General features: G+C 44.8%; 1 protein-coding gene and 1 pseudogene across 1 annotated transcript in view; one reads left to right on the top strand and one right to left on the bottom strand.

The window, feature by feature from the left end:
- The window catches only part of BOD1L1 (biorientation of chromosomes in cell division 1 like 1), a 51396-nt gene extending 51282 nt beyond the window's left edge, over positions 1-114 (bottom strand). The window contains exon 1 of the mRNA XM_029952354.1: positions 10-114. Within this exon, the coding sequence (XP_029808214.1) occupies positions 10-114 (105 nt within the window). The remainder of the gene's footprint in view (positions 1-9) is intronic.
- Positions 7-7126, top strand: LOC115286039 (annotated as a pseudogene).
- Positions 7127-18531: the final 11405 nt, after the last annotated feature.

Raw genomic sequence — 18531 nt, 5'->3', positions numbered from 1 at the left:
GTCGGGGGCCAAGTCCAAGGTCAGGCTGCCGGGGTGGGCGGGCGTGCGAGCCACGCGACTCCGCGGGCCGACCGGCTGCCCGCTGGGCCGGCCGGGTCCCATGCACGGCGGCATTTAGGCCCGACGCTCTTGCTCCTCTTGCACCGAGCAGTCGAGATCCATAGACGTTTGTAGTGCGAACCGTAGGTGGAAGCGCTTCTCTAAACTCTCCCAACCGTCTTCGCTCGGCCTACGATCCGGCCCAGTTTTCTTGCACGCAGGTAGCCCGCGCGGCCCCCTGTTTTTCTTCCTCTCTCTCCATCTCGTTTTTCCCTGGGCGTCCCCCTCTTACTCCGAATGTGCCTGTGGTCCGGGAACTCACTCCGTCCCCACAGCCCCTTCCTGCGCGTCAAGACAGACCCCCAGGTTTCAGTTTTAAGGGTTTGTTATTGATTACTTGGATAGGAACAGGTAACGCTGCTGTAGCTCGCCCTGTGTGCCAGGCGTGGCGCTAAAAGCTTCTTACATCATTACTTAGTTCAATCTTTGGAATAACCCTAAGCTAGCTCTTAGTACTGTCATCAGTTTGCAAATCAGGAAATTGAGGCTCTTGATTAAATTGCCTCAAGTTGCACAAACGGCAAGCATATCGCCAGATCCTGGACTGAGCTATTTTTAAAATTACTAGGACACAAAGTGAAATAAGTATTAACACATTTTCGTAGTTATTCGGTAGAATGTAAACTTTATTGGAAAATGCATCTTGGTAAAATGGATCCTGTTGCTTTTACAAATTCATGTCTGTGGTGTGCCTCACTGCTGGAAGGAGAAAGACTGAACATGACCTCTGTTGTCATTTCTAGTGCTCTGAAAATCCGTGTTCAGACAAACAGGTGCTATACCTGGGAATGGAGTCCTGCTATAGCAATGACACGCAATTCTTGATCTCAAAAAATTAAAGATGACGAGTTCACTTACTCAATTCAGCCTTCCTTCGATTTTGTTCAAAGCAAAAAATTAAAAACCACCCGACTTGCCAAAGGATTTGTTTATTTAGTCCTTACTGTTCCACTTTTTCAGTTTCTGGGAAATATACCAAATAGGCTTAACAACGTATCAAATGACTAAGAATTAGGCTTTTTTTTTTCCCCCCAGTGAGATGTATCTTGTTTAATCTGAGACACTCCAAGTTTGGGGGAGAATCTAGACATTGCTAGACATTGTTCATTTTCATAAATGGTTGCAGATAAAGTGGTTTTTTTTTTTGTTGTTGTTATCGGATAGCTCAGTTTTGTTTTGGTCAAGACTCTGCAGCTAATGATACAGCTCATTCAAGCTGAAACTTTGTCAAGCATGGAAAATGTTCGTCATGTACCCTAATTAATAGAGCCTGTTTTCGCCATCAAACTAGCCAATTTGGATTTAGTTTCCCTGAGAAACAGTTTGACTTCATTTTTCAATTCAAAGAAAGTGTTTTGCATTTTGAGGGTTACAATGAAGACTGTGGAGAGAAAAGTCTTGGAATGAATTTTAAGAGATTTCTTAGTAAAAACAATGAAGGTTAAAATAGTGTGAGACAGAATTGTTTTATCCAGTTTCAAAATTAGTGACAGTATGATGCAAATGTGGTGTATTATTTAAGTATATAGTATGATAAAGAGCATGTCATTTGTTTGGTACATATGGGTGCATGTATCATCAAATTTATTTAGCTTTTGGGGAATAACTAAGTAAGAATCATCCATAAAAACTCAGCAAAGCTCCATAAATATAACCAGGCATAGTGATTAAACTTAAAAAAAAATGAAACAATAAGGCATTTGCTAAAAATAAATTGACTCGGTGGTTAGTAAATAATTTTTTGTTTTGTGAACAACATTTTAGAAAATCCTAAATATCTTCTATAGGTCGTAAGGTGAGAACTAATTTTATTTTATTTTATTTATTAAACTTTTTTAAAAAAGTTTTTTATTTGTTTTTGAGGTACAGAGAGAGATAGTGTGAGCAGGGGAGGATCAGAAAGAGAGGGAGACGTAGAATCCGAAGCAGTCTCCAGGCTCTGAGCTAGCTGTCAGCACAGAGCCCGATGCAGGGCTTGAACCCATGAACTGTGAGATCATGACCTGAGCTGAAGTCGGACACTTAACCGACTGAGCCACCCAGACGCCCCTGATTATATTTTAAACAGATGATCCACAATTGATTATATGTGTGTTAATTGTTACTGAATAACATTTCTATTGTTAAAGAAATGGCAATATTTGTCCATGGGTTCAAGTTACACTGGGTATACACATAGTAGATACAGTGTAACTTAAACAATTTTGCAGCCTTATCCCAATATGCTAGCTGCAGTGGAAATACTGAGGGTCACTGATCTGCACTGCTCTGGCTGTTCGGAGGTGCTTTTCTACACTTGAAGAACCTTCCACAGATGAGTAATGTGAATGGGAAAGGTGTGGCATATATTTAAATCTTTAAAAAAAATCTTTTTAAAGCAGTCATCATTTCTTACCAATGACCTCTTTGCTTTGATCTCTTCTCTGTTTCTTTGAAAACAGTAATATAGTTAAAAAAATTTTTTTAATGTTTTATTTATTTTTGATACAGAGAGAGACAGAGCATGAGAGGGGGAGGGGCAGAGAGAGAAGGAGACACAGAACCGGAAGCAGGCTCCAGGCTCTGAGCTAGCTGTCAGCCCAGAGCCTGACGCGGGGCTCGAACCCACGAACACGAGATCTGACCTAAGCCGAAGCCAGAGGCTTAACCAACTGAGCCACCCAGGTGCCCCAGCAATATAATTTTTGACAATAGTGAGGGTGCAAGGTCTTAAAAAAAATTGCCATCATTCCCCTTCCTACTATATGTGTTTGAGTTCAGAACATTCCAACAAGGATCAAGTACTTTTCTCTCTGAACATGATTGAGATCTCATTATTTCCTAAGTTGATGCTAAGGTCACAGTTGGCAAACTTGACAGACACTTTGGGAACGAGGGGAAGGGTCGCGTGTTATGGCAGCCACTTCCTAGTAGCCATTTGTATCCTGGGACATCAGACTCCTGCTAAGTAAGTGTCTGGCTCCTGTGATTTCCACTCTTCTATAATCCCACCTGCCTAACCCCTCACCCCTACCCAGTCCTCTAAACCCTGTCTCTGATGGCTAATCCAGTGAAGGTTAGTCCCTGGTTTATAATATGCCATCTCCTAAGCCCAGAAAGCCCATCTGCTTATCCGGCACAATAGTTTCTCACGTCCCCTGGGCACCACCGCCCCCAACCGCCCAAAACCCCAACCCACTCCAAAACAGGCCCCAAGCCTTGCCTTTCATAGTCAAAAGACTGACCAATATCATTTCTTAAATGACCCTCCGTCTACCCAAAGTGCAGTTAAAACCTTGAAAGTTCATTTTTTCAATAACATTAGTACATGGTTTTAGGTGGGGTTCAAATGCCCATTACGTTTTTGTAGCAGTTTTTGTACAGTTGTGCAGGAGAGGAGACTTGTGGTTTGCCTTTGCACAGCCAACTCCACGGTCACAGCCAGCCCTCTATTTCAGTTGCTGTATAAAATTACCAACAAAGGTGGGAGTAGCAGTTGGGCAGAGCATTATAAAATGTGAACGTGAGACGTGGGGAGTGCTTTTTTTTCTCTTGAAGGAACTTCTAAGAATTGCCCCCTGCTCTGGGGTCAGGACTTGGGAGATGGGGATTGTAAGGTACAGGGGGGACCCAGGGCCACATTTGGCTGGCAGACACTGGAAACTTCCTCACTCCTTGCTGGTCTGGGAGTGCTCACCAGTGGAGGTGCTTTGGAAACGGGGGCTGTGTGAGCATATGTTAGAGGTGCAGGATTCCTGAAGGCCGAGGAGTCCCAGCTGGCCATGGAGGATGGGCTAGCACAGCAAGGCAGCTGAGAACGGCACTGGGCCCTGGGATACTGGGGCAGGAACTTCAGAGGAGAGAAATCCTGATGTGGGGTGGGGGTGGGGGCCGGAGGCCGGGAAGGGACACACCCTTTCTGGTGAAGCAGGACCTGTCAACCACCTTAGCTATTCTTACTTTACGTGATAATAGAGTCCTGGGTGGGTAATCAGGAAGCTTAGCAGTGGTTCTCAACCTTTAGCGTGCATCAGAAATTTCTGGAGGGCTGGTGAATGTATGGTGCTGGTCTCATCCTTGCCCAGAGTCAGATTTGGTAGGTCCGGGACAGGGCCTGAGGCTTGTGTTTTCAACACACGCTGATGGATCACCACCTGAGAAACACCGGACTAGACAAACGACACCTCACAGGCCTAATCCAGTTTACCTGTCCTTCTAAATATTCATTGCAGCCCCGCCATGCCCATGGGGTTTGCCCTGTCTTCATTGTCCGGCTGCTTTCCCTACAAGGTTGGAGTTGAGACAGTGCGTAGGGTTGGCAAAGCCGATACTGGTTACCATTCGGCCCTTTATAGAACATGTCTGCCAAACCCCTGGGCTGGAAGGAGGCAGCAAAGGTGCGGTTTTGAGACTTTCCATTTGGGAAGCCTGTCTTCTGCGATTCGCTACATAGATAACCAGGTACTTCTCCCAAAAGAGGAGATAATGCCTAATTAGCAGGGTAGCCGCAACTCAGAAATGACAGCGGTCTGTACTGTGCAGCTCTGATGAATGATTAAGAATGGAGGAGTTTGGGGGAGCCTGCGTGGCTCAATTGACTGAGTGTCCAACTCTTGATTTCTGCTCTGATCCTGATCTCAGGGTCATGAGATCGAGCCCCACCCTCAGCTCCTTGAGTGGAGCCTGCCTAAGCTTCTCTCTTTCCCCCTGCCCCTCTCCCTGCTTGTGCCCCAGTGCGAGTGCTTTCTCTCCAAAAAAACCCAAAAAAAACAGAGCAACAAAAATGGATGAAGTTTGGACAGAGGGAGAAAGGGGAAGCTATGCCTTGCTGAGGAAAGAACAGGCTGTCAAGGAAGAGTGAGTGTGCCTTGTTATAGTTCCTAGTCACTCCATAAATGAAAATATAATCAAGGTGGAAAACCAGGGCCCTAGTATGGTGCTGGGCACACACTATGTATATAGTAGATGTTCATTTATTGTGGGATATTTTTTATTTCATTTCTGTTACAAATACTCTGTGCTGTAGTCCATCAGTTAACATTAAACCATCCATTAACACACATGGAGATTGGCTACTTTGTGAGGAAATTGCTCTTGGCCTTGGGAGAGGGAGATGCTGGATATGCCAAACTAGAATCCTAAAATAGGAATTTTCTCATCTACATTTGGGAACCCTGATGGCCATTTATCTTTTCCTTAGGTGGTTGCCTTTTTGTCATATTTTTATTCCATTCTTTCTAGTGTGAACACTTTTTTTTCCCATAAGAAAATACTCTCTGAATGCAGGTAACATCACTTTTTAAAAATATTTCTTTGCTTTTAAGATTTAAACTTCTGGTAATGATAGGGGCACCTGGGTGGCTTAGTCGGTGAGGCAGCCGACTTCAACTCAGGTCATGATCTCACGGTTCATGAGTTTGAGTCCCACATTGGGCTTTGTGCTGACAGCTCAAAGCCTGGAGCCTGCTATGGATTCTATGTCTTTGTCTCTCTCTGCCCCTCCCTCACTCATGCACTGTTTCTGTCCCAATAATAAATAAAACATTAAAAAAAAGGGAAAAAAACCCCCAACCTTTTGGTAATGGTAGTAATCAGATTAACAAAAGTAAGATCTGTTATGAAGTTAAGAAGCCAGTATCTGTTAATGTTACTGAATTTCTGGCTGTTTTGACAATTGGGGTGACATTACAGCAGATGGCTTGATATAAAAAATATTCCTTTATGTGCTTATAAAGATGGAAAAGAGCTTTGCATTTATGAGTTAGTCCTCAAGAAGACTGTCTTTATTTTTTAAAATAGCTTTAGTGTGTGTATATGTTTCTTGAATATTCTGGATGGTACATGGTGCCCTGAACATGAAAAGTCACACTTCCAGGGATGAAGCTAGGAAATGTAGACATGAAATGGAGATCTGTAGAAATTATGTGACACCATCTGAATACCCTGAGTCTAATCCAGGTCAAGGTGGAATCTAGGTAGAAATTCTAGTTAGAAATTCTGAGGAGGAGGAGAAAATAGTCATTACAAGCAAGAAATCGTATACATAAGTAATGAGAATATTCTACCTCTGGATAAGGAAGATCTCAGAGGGGAGGTATCTGTGAAAAGGAGAGATTTACAGTGTCTGGAATTGGCATTGTCCCTCTGGAGAGTATGTATTTGCCATGTAGGGACAGGGGCATTTTCCCTTCTTCCCTGCTAGGTTATTTGGCTGGTCGGACAACCAGACGGCGTTTGGACAGATCAACAGGAGAAAAACTGCTGTGAATCTGCACATTGAGGAGTCAGAAACATGTGAAGGGCATGTGACTTGAAGGGCAGCCAGGTGCCAGGCTTCTGTGACATCCTAGCTATGGAGACAGTGGTCTGGGGAAGGAAGGCTACTCCCAGGAAGGTGACAGATGTGTGGAGAACAAAGCTTGCCCCGTTATCCAGGGTAGTTTCTTAGGTAAGAAGGGATCTTCTAGCCCTTTCCTCAGCTGGAACTGAAGTGCTCAATCCTTACGAGGAAGCTGAGGCCACTTTGGGGACGAGGCCCCCCTCCATCAGGGACTCGCAGTGTGCCCTCCAGCGCCCACCCAGGAGCTGCCCACATGCTGGCCCCTGCCTCGGAGCTCACCTGCCTCCACTCAGTCTTTAATCTGCTAGATGATGAGACGACGTCACGGAGAAGATCAGTGCCCTCAGGAAAGCAGCTCGGGTACACATCAAACCTTCCTGGCTAGGCATGTCTGCGGTGGCCCTGGCTGACGTCAACCTCGGAAGCCCCAGCCGCAGGGTAGGGGCTGGGGGACCTGCCCCAGCAGCTGGCGCTCTACCGGCAGGATCCCCTGCTCCTCTACCACTGCTGCCCGAGCGGAAGAGAAGGAAGTGGGAGCAAATATGAGGAGTCTGATGAAGACATGGGCTTTGGTCTTTTTGACTAAACATCTGTAACATGTCCAGTAAAAAGCCTAACTCAAAAATATGCATTCTGGGGCGGAGTGGGTGGCTCAGTCGGTTAAGCGTCCGACTTCGGCTCAGGCCATGATCTCGCAGTTCATGGGTTCAAGCCCTGGGTTGGGCTCTGTACTGACAGCTCAGAGCCTGCTTCAGACTCTGTGCCTCCTGCTGGGAGCCGCGTTGGCCTTGCTGGATGACACAGGCATGGCAAGGAAATGAATGGCAGACATTTGCACAGCTCCTGCCATGAAGCAAAACTGGCATCTTCTACTATCGGCTCATATTGGGCATGGAAAGCACTGCAGAGGTTTGTCAAAAGCCTCTTCTAATGAGCCTCACAAACTTAAGACACAGATAATAAAGGGGGCTAAAGAACACAAGAGTTACTATTAACTCTGGCCCAGAGAAAAAGAGCCTAACTTAGAGATAAGGAGGAAATAAGAGCCAGGCATAAGTTACTGCACATACCTTTGCTAATTGATGCCACAAAATACCACATCCATTATGAGGATGGGTAAAAATAGTCAAAACTTAAACTCATACACAAAGGCCGGCACATCTAGGGCCCCTATGGTGCTTACACCTTCAACATCAAATAACACGGTTTACACAAGCAACTTACTAACCAGTGCAAATACCTTCTTCCTTTTGTGGTCCAGACAGAAGGACACCTAGCCGAGCCTGTGCCTGAATCTTAGTGTTATTCATATAAACAAATGCATTTGCTATCCTGCTGTCTTTTTCGTTGTAAGATTTACTATTGGTTTAAACAGATGTGTATATTATCTGCTTTTCACTGAGAATATCTTGTTATCCTATTTGTAAAACTTAACTACCTCACTAAAATTAGAGTAATTCTGCAAAAGTGCTTCTGTAAAACCTGTTTCTGTACACTTTAAAAGATTTTATCACTGAGAATTATTTGTAGTAAAAATTCCCCTTTTTTGAGGTCATGTTAACATGTCATCTATAAATAAAGACACAAAACCCGACAGAGCAGAGATGCCTGCCTGGTGATTGGAAAGAAGCTGAGGCTCTCTCACTCTCTCTTTCGCCGACACCGTCCATCCTTTCACGGAGCCCTGGACCTGCTGGAGCCGGCAGCCTCCCTCTCTCTCTGTCCTTCCACCACCTGTGCTGTCTCTGTCTCTCTCTCTCTCAAAAATAAATAAACATTAAAAAAATTTTTTAAGTGTCTTCTGGTAATTGTTCTCTTTCTGGTATAGGCTCCCTTTCTAGTGTAAAGAAAGGGAGCCTATACCAGTTGAGGTGGAGATAAAGAGCTTTTCCTGAATCTGCTGGGTTTTGATTACCTTTGGTCCAAGATAATCCTCATGCCTGAGGGCACTTGTTGGGAAGTGGGAGGTGGATGCACTGGGAGTGTATGTAAGCGATGAATCATGGGACTCTACCCAGGAAGCCAAAAGCACACTGTATACACTGTATGTTAGCTAACTTGACAATACATTATTAATAAATAAAAGATAATCCTCACTGCAAAGGGGCATATTTTGGAGACACTTGTTCTAAACCCCTTCAGCTCTTAGGCCTCAGCCATTAGGATCAATTAGCTGATCTTGGGGTACTGGCATGGCTTGTAAGGATGCAGGTCTGAACCAAACTGACTCTAATCATTAGACAATAGAAGGGCACACATTGCCCAAGGCAGGAGGGACCACCCTTGTAATACCCTTAACACTCCTAAGGGCAGGCCTAGAGATAGAAGCTATAGATAATCACTTATGCTTAAGGCTGGTTACACCCTAAGTGAGGGTCCTGGGTCCTGGGTCTACTCTGTGATTGGTTAACACTCTAAATGTTGTAATTGGATAAACCTGCTGTCAATAATATTGTATAATAATGATTGGATCACTGTACCTATGGCACAATTTCCTGTAACTCCCCCTTCCCCAACTCATAAAAGCCCTACCTCACCTTTGTTTGGGGCTCTCAGCAAGGATCCACCATGCCTGTAAAGTCTGTGAGCCTGAGCTAAGGCCCTGGCGAGCCTAAGCCCATAATAAAGCCCTTTGCTTTTGCATGCGTGACTCGGTCTCCCTGGCGGTTTCTGGTTTTTGGGGACGATAAAGAAATCTTGGGTATTACAGGCTCAGTCAGATAGGTGTCCAATTCTTGGTTTCTTCTCAGGTCATGATTTTGTGGTTTGTGGGGTCAAGCCCTGCATTGGGATTCTTTCTCTCCCTTTCTCTCTGCCCCTGCACTGCTGTTGCTGTCTTTCTCTCAAAATAAATAAAAACTTAAAATAAAACATTTTTAAAAAGATCAATTACATGATCTTCGTCATTCTTTTTATGACACTGTGATCATTAGGCAACCTTCGGGGACATATTTAGCTTCCTGTTTGCTCAGCAAATATGGGAAGCTCTTGACTTGGTTATGACTCTTGCAATGAGTGATTTCAAGGTGGGGAATTTTTTCAAGTTTTTAATTTAATTCCAGTCCCTGAATGATTATAAAAATTTTTTTTAAATATGATATTTGAGAGAGAGAGTGCAAGCAGGGGAGGAGCAGAGAGAGAAGGAGACACAGAATCTGAAGCAGGCTCCAGGCTCTGAGCTGTCAGCATGGAGCCCAGTGCAGGGTCCAAACCCACAGACCGTGAGATCATTGACCTGAGCGGAAGTCAGACATTTAACCGACTGAGCCACCGAAGTGCTCCCCACCCAATAAATTTTCTTCATAAAGCTCTAAGAGCTTGGTTAATTGTGAAACAACTGGGGGTTCCGGCCCATTCTTTAAGTCCTCATCTTCACCTTCTGACCTTGCAGAGCCAGAAGGCTGGGCCCACACTGTGGGGAAGGAGTTGAGGAAGGAAGGCAATGGCCTTGGGCAGGATGGGGGGCCAGCTGGCCTGTCTCAGGCCACATCTAATTTTAGTGGCCAATTTTATTGGTTTTAAATGCAAGTGGCATTGATTACAGTGGTGACTCTTGGTCTTTGTAGAAAATGAGGAAAATCTAGAAGTTTACTGACAACAGCGAACAATCTAGAGATAAGTCCCTGATTCAAGCCGCACCAATTAGAACCATCTTTGGGACTTTTGAAGGTAGTTGGTGTCACTCTCTGGTGGCCACGCTGTGAACACTTGTCTGGGGTCGTCAGCCATCAGATCATCTCCCACATGGACAGAGCCGGTCTGTGGGAGAAAATAAAAAAATCCGCCAATCTACAGGGTGAAGCACAGAGGAGAGATGAACAGCAAGGGCCCTGCCTACAGCCCACGTGTCCCTGCAGCCCGGTTATACTTATTCATCACTTGATGACGTGAAAAAAATTCCAAAAAACATCCTAACTAACAAAAGTCCTGTTGTTTAGTATGGAATGTGCCTTGCTGCAGTCATGGGCGAGAACCAGAATGGGAAGGGAGGGTGCAAAGTGGTAGCATGTACTTGGAGCCAATGAACATCCGCATCCGTCAGGGTTCTCCCTTCGTGAACAGCCTGGACCTGACACTCCCTGGGCCTTGCTGCTGGCACGCATCAAGGCCTCAATTCGAATGTGATCAATGTGATCGTCTGTAAGCCAGACAAATTGTTCTTCTCACCTTAGTGCCTCCGTGACTCAGTGGGGCCGTGGATTAGGTGGGGACAGCTCTTTAAAGGCAGGCACTTTCTTGCTACAAATGTTTGCTACAAACATTCTTGCTCCAAGGATGATTTCCATGGAGTTGAACCATATCCCTCAAGGGATATCAAAGTTAGTTTAGAAAAAGGATAAATGCTCACGTCTTGAAAGGTAATTGCATAAAAATATTCATCCGTAAATATTCTGACAATACTAAGCCCACAGTTAACGCTTCTCTGGATTTTGTTCATATGCTCAGTGTGGAGATTGTTCTGTGCCAAGGACAAGATCATGAGTAACTGGTGAGACTCAGGTAACCACTACAAAATAATAAAAGCCTGAGTGGCTGTCAAGATTCTTTTTGATTGAACATAAACTTAGAATTTCTACTACTTTAGGTTATTGGAGAAATATACTTTGATGTGGTAAATATGTTGAACAAGTTTCAATGATGGTGAAACAGTGAATTTTGCAATAAAACATTTACGTTGTTTCCCAAATCCAGGCACTTCAACAAGGAATGGAGAAGAAAGTGCATTTTTATTTATATATTCACATTTTCTGCTAATAGGCAACTGAACACACGTTCTCTACTATGTTGTTGGTCCCACGTGGATGTGCCTAAGACAGGAAGCCCAGTGGGCATGGACCCTGTTCTCCGGGAGCCAGAGTGCTCATTGTAAAGACAAAACATACTTGGGATGCAGATACAATGCGTATCTTTAAAGCTTTGATTTAAGTTATAATATATATTTGAAATAAAATCAGTGCAGTTGGATCATGTAGAAATGAGGGCAAAATCAAAGAAATAGATGGGTACATATCCACGGAATAGTGCTGGGCGGGACTCAGTTAATCCATGAAACATTCTGTGGGAAGGCAGCCTTGAACCTGGTTTTATACGAGATAACGGACACTGGATGGGCAGGGGGAGGGGGAAGGCATGAGTAAGTTGTTAAGCAGCTTAATTCTCAAGGACAGGCATAGAATTATACAATTCTACAATTATAGGCACATTCACTTCTCAAGTGGGCATTTTTCTTAATTTTGATTTACATAAAATAGTAGATAGCCCTTTGACTAATGAAAGCAGGGAGCCTGGGGCACCTGGGCAACTCAGACAGTTATGCGTCCGACTTTGGCTCAGGTCATGATCTCATAGTTGGTGGGTTCCAGCCCCGCTTCGGGTTCTGTGCTGATAGCTCAGAGCCTGGAGCCTGCTTCAGATTCTCTGTTTCCCTCTCTCTCTGCCCCTCTCCTGCTCATGCTCTGTGTCTCTCTCAAAAAAAAAAAAATAAAATTTTTTTAATAAAAAGAAAGCAGGGGAACCAATTTAAAGCAAGGGCAGAATTATTCCCATTTTCTAGACTTGTAATATGTGTAACAGGATACAAGTAAAAATAAAAGAGTAGAGCCTAGGGGCCTTGGAGCCACATTTGGATTTGCATTTCAGCTTTGCTGTTTTCTAGCTTTGTGACTGTGGGCAAATTATTCCACCTCTCTGTGCCTTGTTTTCTTATGTGATAGATACAGAGAATAGTAGAGCTGCCATAGGCTTGGGAGAAGATTGAGCAATATCATGTATTCATTCCACAAGTATGTTTTGGGCTCCTATTGCATACCAGGAAATGTTCTAGATGTGGGAGCGAAAGCAGATAAGCAAGGCAGACAAACCCTTGGTCTGGTCAACAAACAAACAAATGCATGAATAAAACATCAGGCAGAGATAAGTACCAGGGAGAGGATTGAGTAGAGCCTTATTCTAGAGGGGGAGGGGTGAGCAGCTTAGGTCCAGTCTTTCTCAGACCTGAGTTTCCTAGTGAAGCCAGCAATGAAGAGGAGCAGACCTGGCAGGGAGAACAGTCGTGCAAAGGTCCTGGGGCAGGAATCAGCTTTAATGTGTTTGAGAAGCAGAAACAGTTTCATTTGGGCTGGAGGATATTAGGCAAGGGGTAGAGGGGTAGCAGATTGAATCAGATCATGTAGGGCTTTGACATCAAGGATAGGAAATGTGTTTTGTCTTAAGTGCATGGAAAAGCCCCTAGAGAATTTTAAACTGGTTAATGCCACGATTTCCTAATGGATGTAAAGTGCTCACCACTGGTCCTGGCACAGGCCAAACATTTAGTATCTGTTAACTGCTATTACCATTTCATTTCATCCTCATGCCAGCCCAGTGAGATGGTTACCATGAAAGGAAATCATTCCAAATCCGATCGGGGCAGAACTCGGTGGCTTGATGTGATTTTCAGCCCCTTTGGGAAGGATCTCGCATTCCTGATAAAGCACTGGTGTTTTTTTTTCTGATGGACTTCAATGCGATTTAGATGCCTTCTGGGGACTTAGATGGACCCCGTTCTGCTAACCCTGTTCTTTAGATGCACCAAATAACGTTTAACCAGATAGTCAAGGTACGGTGCTCTTTTACGCCTGATGCTATCCTAACCATCTGTAAGCCACACATCCATCTTTTAAACCTCTAGTCGAATAGTCTTCTTTAAAACGCACTCATTTTCCTCTCCAAAGAAAACCTTTGAACTGGTTTTTTTTTTTTTTTGACATCTTTTCCCTTGCCCATAACATTGAAATAAAATGTAGATAAACGTTCTCACTCAATTCATCTGAGAAGCTATTTTGAAGATGTCATGAATATCACCATTCTACAGCCAAGGAAAATGAGGCTTACGAAATCACATAACTCAATCAGTGCCACAGACTGTCACCCAAAGCCTACGCAGGTAGGTACCCAACCTACTTCTGCCCAGAAAGACCAGACTTAACCCAGTGTTTTAAGAAGCAGCAAAGCAAATTTGAGCCCAAGGGAAAGGATGATCCCTGGTTTCCATACCCCTTTTTCTTTTATTGAAATCCCATTTTTATTTAAATTTACATGGATTTTCAAAGACTGGTTTATTGTGATCTCTCCTCCACGAAGGTGGTGATCTATATACTACTTACATATATATTTATACATTTATACTGTAGGATTTAATAGACGGAGGCAGAGGCGAGAGCAGAGAGACCACGCTAAGGAGCAAAGAAAGCCTTTACTGGAGTCTGCAATTCCCTGCCGAGGTTCCGTGACTCTGGAGTGGGGAGTCAGGGAAGTCGCGCCTGGTACCGGAGGGCAAGAGTTCTGGGTTTGATCTCGGGTGGGCAGATAGCCAAGTAAGGGCATCTTTGGACTGTGGCGGGATAGGATTGGCTGTTTATTTTGGTGGGGTGACGGGATGCTGGAATTCCATGGTGGGACATTCCAGTTTGAGACAGTCCAGATCGGAGAGTGAGGGTCGTCGGTCCCTGGTGGTGCCTGCAACTATTCTCTGACCCACAATAAAATGGCCGCTTGGTCGCCTTCCTAAAGTAACTCTTACATATACGACATATATATTTCATACACATGGGGCTCAAATATATATGTAGTTCATCTCTATTCCCACGCTGTATTTTCATTTGTAAGAGTTCTAATTTGTTCCTTCACTAATTGAACCCAATCTTGACTCGGGTGGACTTTTCCCCCAGTTTGATACATGAAACCTATTCTTCTGGTCTCGGATGCCTGTTGTTTGACTTTTCAGTCCTTGGAACCGGCACTTGAAGTCATTAGTGTTCTGCATGCAACGCCAATCACACGACCAGACGGTGAGGGTCTGCCAGACTGAAGTAAATTTACGCATTGGCCCTTGTGAGAGGAAACTGAACGAGACCACTGAGGGATGCTAACGCACTCTGGATTATTTTGCACTGGAGGATGGGGGGGTCCATACTTCTAACTAACAAATATTATTTTCTTAGAATGGAATCGATTCCATAGGTGTCCTGGAGCCAGTTCAAACAACAAGCTCGTGTTAAATTTTCAGGAAGTTTTGCGAAGTAGTTGATGCCAAGTTGGTAGCTTGAAATTGGTCACAGTGGAGTATTTATGCCACAGAAATAGGAAAACACCACAAATGAGGACATCCCCCCACCCCCACCACACCTTTCCCAGCCAGCGTTTAAATACTTACCAGTGTACCACCCAAGTCCCTTTGGTTCACCCTTTTTTCCTGATTGGTTACAGACCAAGGAGGGGACACAGAAAGCCAATGGGACAATTGCCAGGACGGGTCTTTGGCTGGCATTCATTTTCCTGCCTGTATTTCCCCCATCACATACTCTGCCAGGAGTTCCGTGGCCAAAACAGGCTCCATGTTATGCCCAAGATTTCAATATCGCCCCAAATACAGGGACCACCAGGGAGACCAAGAGCAAAGGGCATTTATTATTACGGGCTTATAAACTCGGGCTCACAGACTTCACCAACACAGCGGATCCATGCTGAGATCCCTGAACAAAGGCGGGGGGTAGGGCCTTTATGGGGTTTGGGAAGGGGGAGTTACAGGAAATTATGACAAAGGTACAGTGACCCAATCATTATTGCCTAACGTTATTGGCAGTAACTTTAACCATACACATTATCCAGAGTGTTCATTACTTTTGGCGGGACCCAATCACAACATTTAGAGTGTTAACCAATCACAGAGTGGACCCAGGACCCTGGACCCTCATGTAGGGTGTAACTAGCCTTAATCAAGAAGTGATTATCTATAGCTTCTATCTCTAGGCCTGCCCTTAGAAATGTTAAGGGTGTTAGCTGGCCTATCCTGATTGGGTGTTACAAGGGTGGTCCCTCCTGCCTTGGGCAATGTGTGCCCTGCTATTGTCTAATGATTCTGAGAAACTGACACCTAGGCCTCCAAGGTCAGAGGGAAACTTGAAGCCTGTGTGGAGTCAGTTTGGTTCAGACCTGCATCCTTACACCCACATTCCTAATGAGCGTCAATATCAGCCCCCCCTTCCGCCCCACGCCCGGACACTGGCCGCAGGGTTGAACCCAGCTAATTGCCACTAGCTCTGTGACTTTAAACAGTCAACTATCCACATCTCTAGAACTGTCTCCTCATCACTATAATGAAGAGAATACTACCATCCCCAAGGTTTGTGTGTGATGTTTGGGGTTGGGGGATGGGTTATGAAGGGTGCCCTGGAAGGTTTTGCTTAGAACTTGCTGCATTGTTAGCTTTCAGAAAATGATAGCTCTAACTGAAATTCTAAATGAAGCTCTAATTGAAATTCACTAGGTATCACAGACCCTCAGGGAGCTCCTGCTGGAAGCACTTGTAAAGTGCTAGTTCCCAGAGCCCAGCCCCACCCGCCCATCTCTGGTGCTGTCTGAAGTCTTGGAAACAGCCTGGCTTGCGCCATCTCTTCCACCAGGTGGCAGTCTCTGCCTGTCTGCGCGTCGTGTGGCTGGGAGCCAGGACACAGGTGTGACTCTGGGATACTTCAAGCCGCATCAGCCACCTACTCTCTCCCTTTCACTCGGTACCCACCTCCTGTGATACCTCAAGTGCTCCTGGCTTGACAACACGTTCAGCTACAGAGAAATGGGGCGAAAGAAACCTTTCTTGAAATATGTTGGTTGGGCCTTAAATGGCTTTTCATTGATATACAGGAGTATTTTGTGTCACAGTGCAAAAATTCCCCTTTTACTTAATGCAAGGGTGTTGTTAACAAGCAGGAAGCTGAAGTTTTGGAGGGAGTTTCTGTTCTCTTTTGTCTGTCTTGCTTCCTTTTTTTCCTCCCTCATTCTCCAGGGTTCCGAAGTCAACATGATAGAGTAAAATCAATGTAGGGTCAGCAACCAGACAGACCTAGATTTGATATATGATTCTGCTACTGACTGGCTGAATGACCTTGAGCTACTCATTTGAATTTCTGGCCCCCACCTTCCTAATTCATGAAACGGGGGTTTCTCTTTCCCTTTCTATCGTGTTCTCCTCTATCTTGGGTTAGTCCTATACTTCACGATTTGGCCACACATTAGATTGACCTATTTAGGAAGCTTTTTGAAAATCACTGATTCCATGGCTCCACTCCAAAAGACTGATTCAGTTGGACTGGGTTTCAATCCCAGAGTCAGTCCGGCTTAGAAGCTCTCTGGACAATTCTGTGAGTAGTGAGGGTTGAGAATTGCTGAGATCTTATTACGCCTCTCTGAGCCTCAGTTGGCTCATGTCCTTGTAACCTGGACGTCCCTGGACCTCAACAGCGCATAGAAATACAAAATGAGCTCCCTTTGGTAATGGTCACTTTGGGACTACAATCCTTCACCTGCGCAGATTAGCAGCCACTGCAATCTGTTTGCCTGCCCCACCCCTTGTCTTTGGGGGCCTTTCATGAGGTACCCAAGACTCCCCATTGGTGCTCTGCAGGGGAGACGAGCAATAATTGGTATCCTTGTCCCCATGCCGAAGCTGGGCAGGTCCTGTGGACTGCGGAAACGCCTGCCCTTGCAGTGTTTCCTCAGAACAATGGACCATGGTCCTTCTCTTGGTTTACCTTTGGTTAGGGATACTCCCCTCTGTTTGTCCTGGGTGGCCAGGGCCATGGGCATTCAACATCATACAGGAGCAACCCCATTTCCTAGGGCACAGCCTCGAACCCAGAGAGCAGCATATGAGTTACAATATCATCCCCTCACTGCTCAGCATGGAACACTCTTGTTCCAACAATCTGTGCTGTGGTCACGCAGCCTGTACTCCTCCGTCTTGATGAATTTCCGTTTGGAAATCCTTCTTTTTCATCCTGCTTTCCGGCCTCAGATGGGTCCACCCTTGTGCATCTGATAATGTTCTAATAAATGTAATCGGTAGATAAATACCAAGTTCTCTTCTTCCAGAAAGCTTCTTGGCCCACTGTGTAGATTCGTATATATATGAATATATATGAATATATAAATGTATGAGAGAGGAGCCATGATCACCTATCAGGTTCTCTCTTCTAAGCACAAGCTCTTTCCAAGCCCACTCTCCACTAAACCAGCCCCTTTCCCAATATTCGTGGGCAGGACCGCACTTACTTTGCATATGTGTAACCCAGAGGGATTATTGAAATGGTTATGTCCAAGACAAAGGACAAGTTGCCCCAATTGTAAGATCAAATTTTTGCCATGAGAAACCGCAGAAAACATCCAAGATGGTAGTTTCCTTAGTTTCAACCAATTTTAGGATTCAGTCACTTCTGGGCACCTCGTTTCATGTAGATGGGGTTGATGTGAATGGCAACCTCGCAGGGTGGTTGAGGACAGGATGTGGAAAGAGCAACTTTTAAGTCATATTATTATCTCCATTACTAATTGGTTATGCTAATCAGCATCGAATTACAGTTGCCCCTCTGACCAGTGAATTCCCCATGACCGAGTCATCTCCCCTCCAGTGTTGTGGTCCCAGCCCGTGACCAAAACGACTCCGTGACCCCAGGTTCTCACAGCATCACCAAGGACGGAAGCCACATGAAAAGTGATGAGGCTCTTCGCTGAAATGCAGCTCTGGGGCCTGTGTTATTTGCCGTCTCCATCTCTGGCTCTGGAAAATGATTCCATGTATATATATATTTTTTAATAGTCTTATTTTATTTTATTTATTTTTATTTTTTATAGTTTATTGTCAAGTTGGTTTCCATATAACACCCAGTGCTCTTCCCCACAAGTGCCCTCCTCCATGACCATCACCTCCGTTTCCCTTTCCCCCTCCCCCTTCAGCCCCTCAGTTTGTGCTCAGCATTCAAAAGTCTCTCATGATTTGCCTCCCTCCCTCTCCCTAACTCTTTCCCCCTGCTTCCCTTCCCTATGGTCTTCTGTTAAGTTTCTCCTGTTAGACTTATGAGTGAGAACATACGGTATCTGTCCTTCTCTGCCTGACTTATTTCGCTTAGCATGACACCCTCGAAGTCCATCCACGTTGCTAAGAATGGCCAGATTTCATTCTTTCTCATTGCCATGTAATACTCCATTGTGTATATATATACCACATCTTCTTGATCCACTCATCAGTTGATGGACATTTAGGCTCTTTCCATGATTTGGCTATTGTTGAAAGTGCTGCT

This window comes from Suricata suricatta, chromosome 1, assembly GCF_006229205.1.
Source record: "Suricata suricatta isolate VVHF042 chromosome 1, meerkat_22Aug2017_6uvM2_HiC, whole genome shotgun sequence".
Classification (NCBI taxonomy): domain Eukaryota; kingdom Metazoa; phylum Chordata; class Mammalia; order Carnivora; family Herpestidae; genus Suricata; species Suricata suricatta.
The sequence above is the reverse complement of the archived record's forward strand: the minus strand, read 5'-3'. Positions and strand labels throughout refer to the sequence as shown.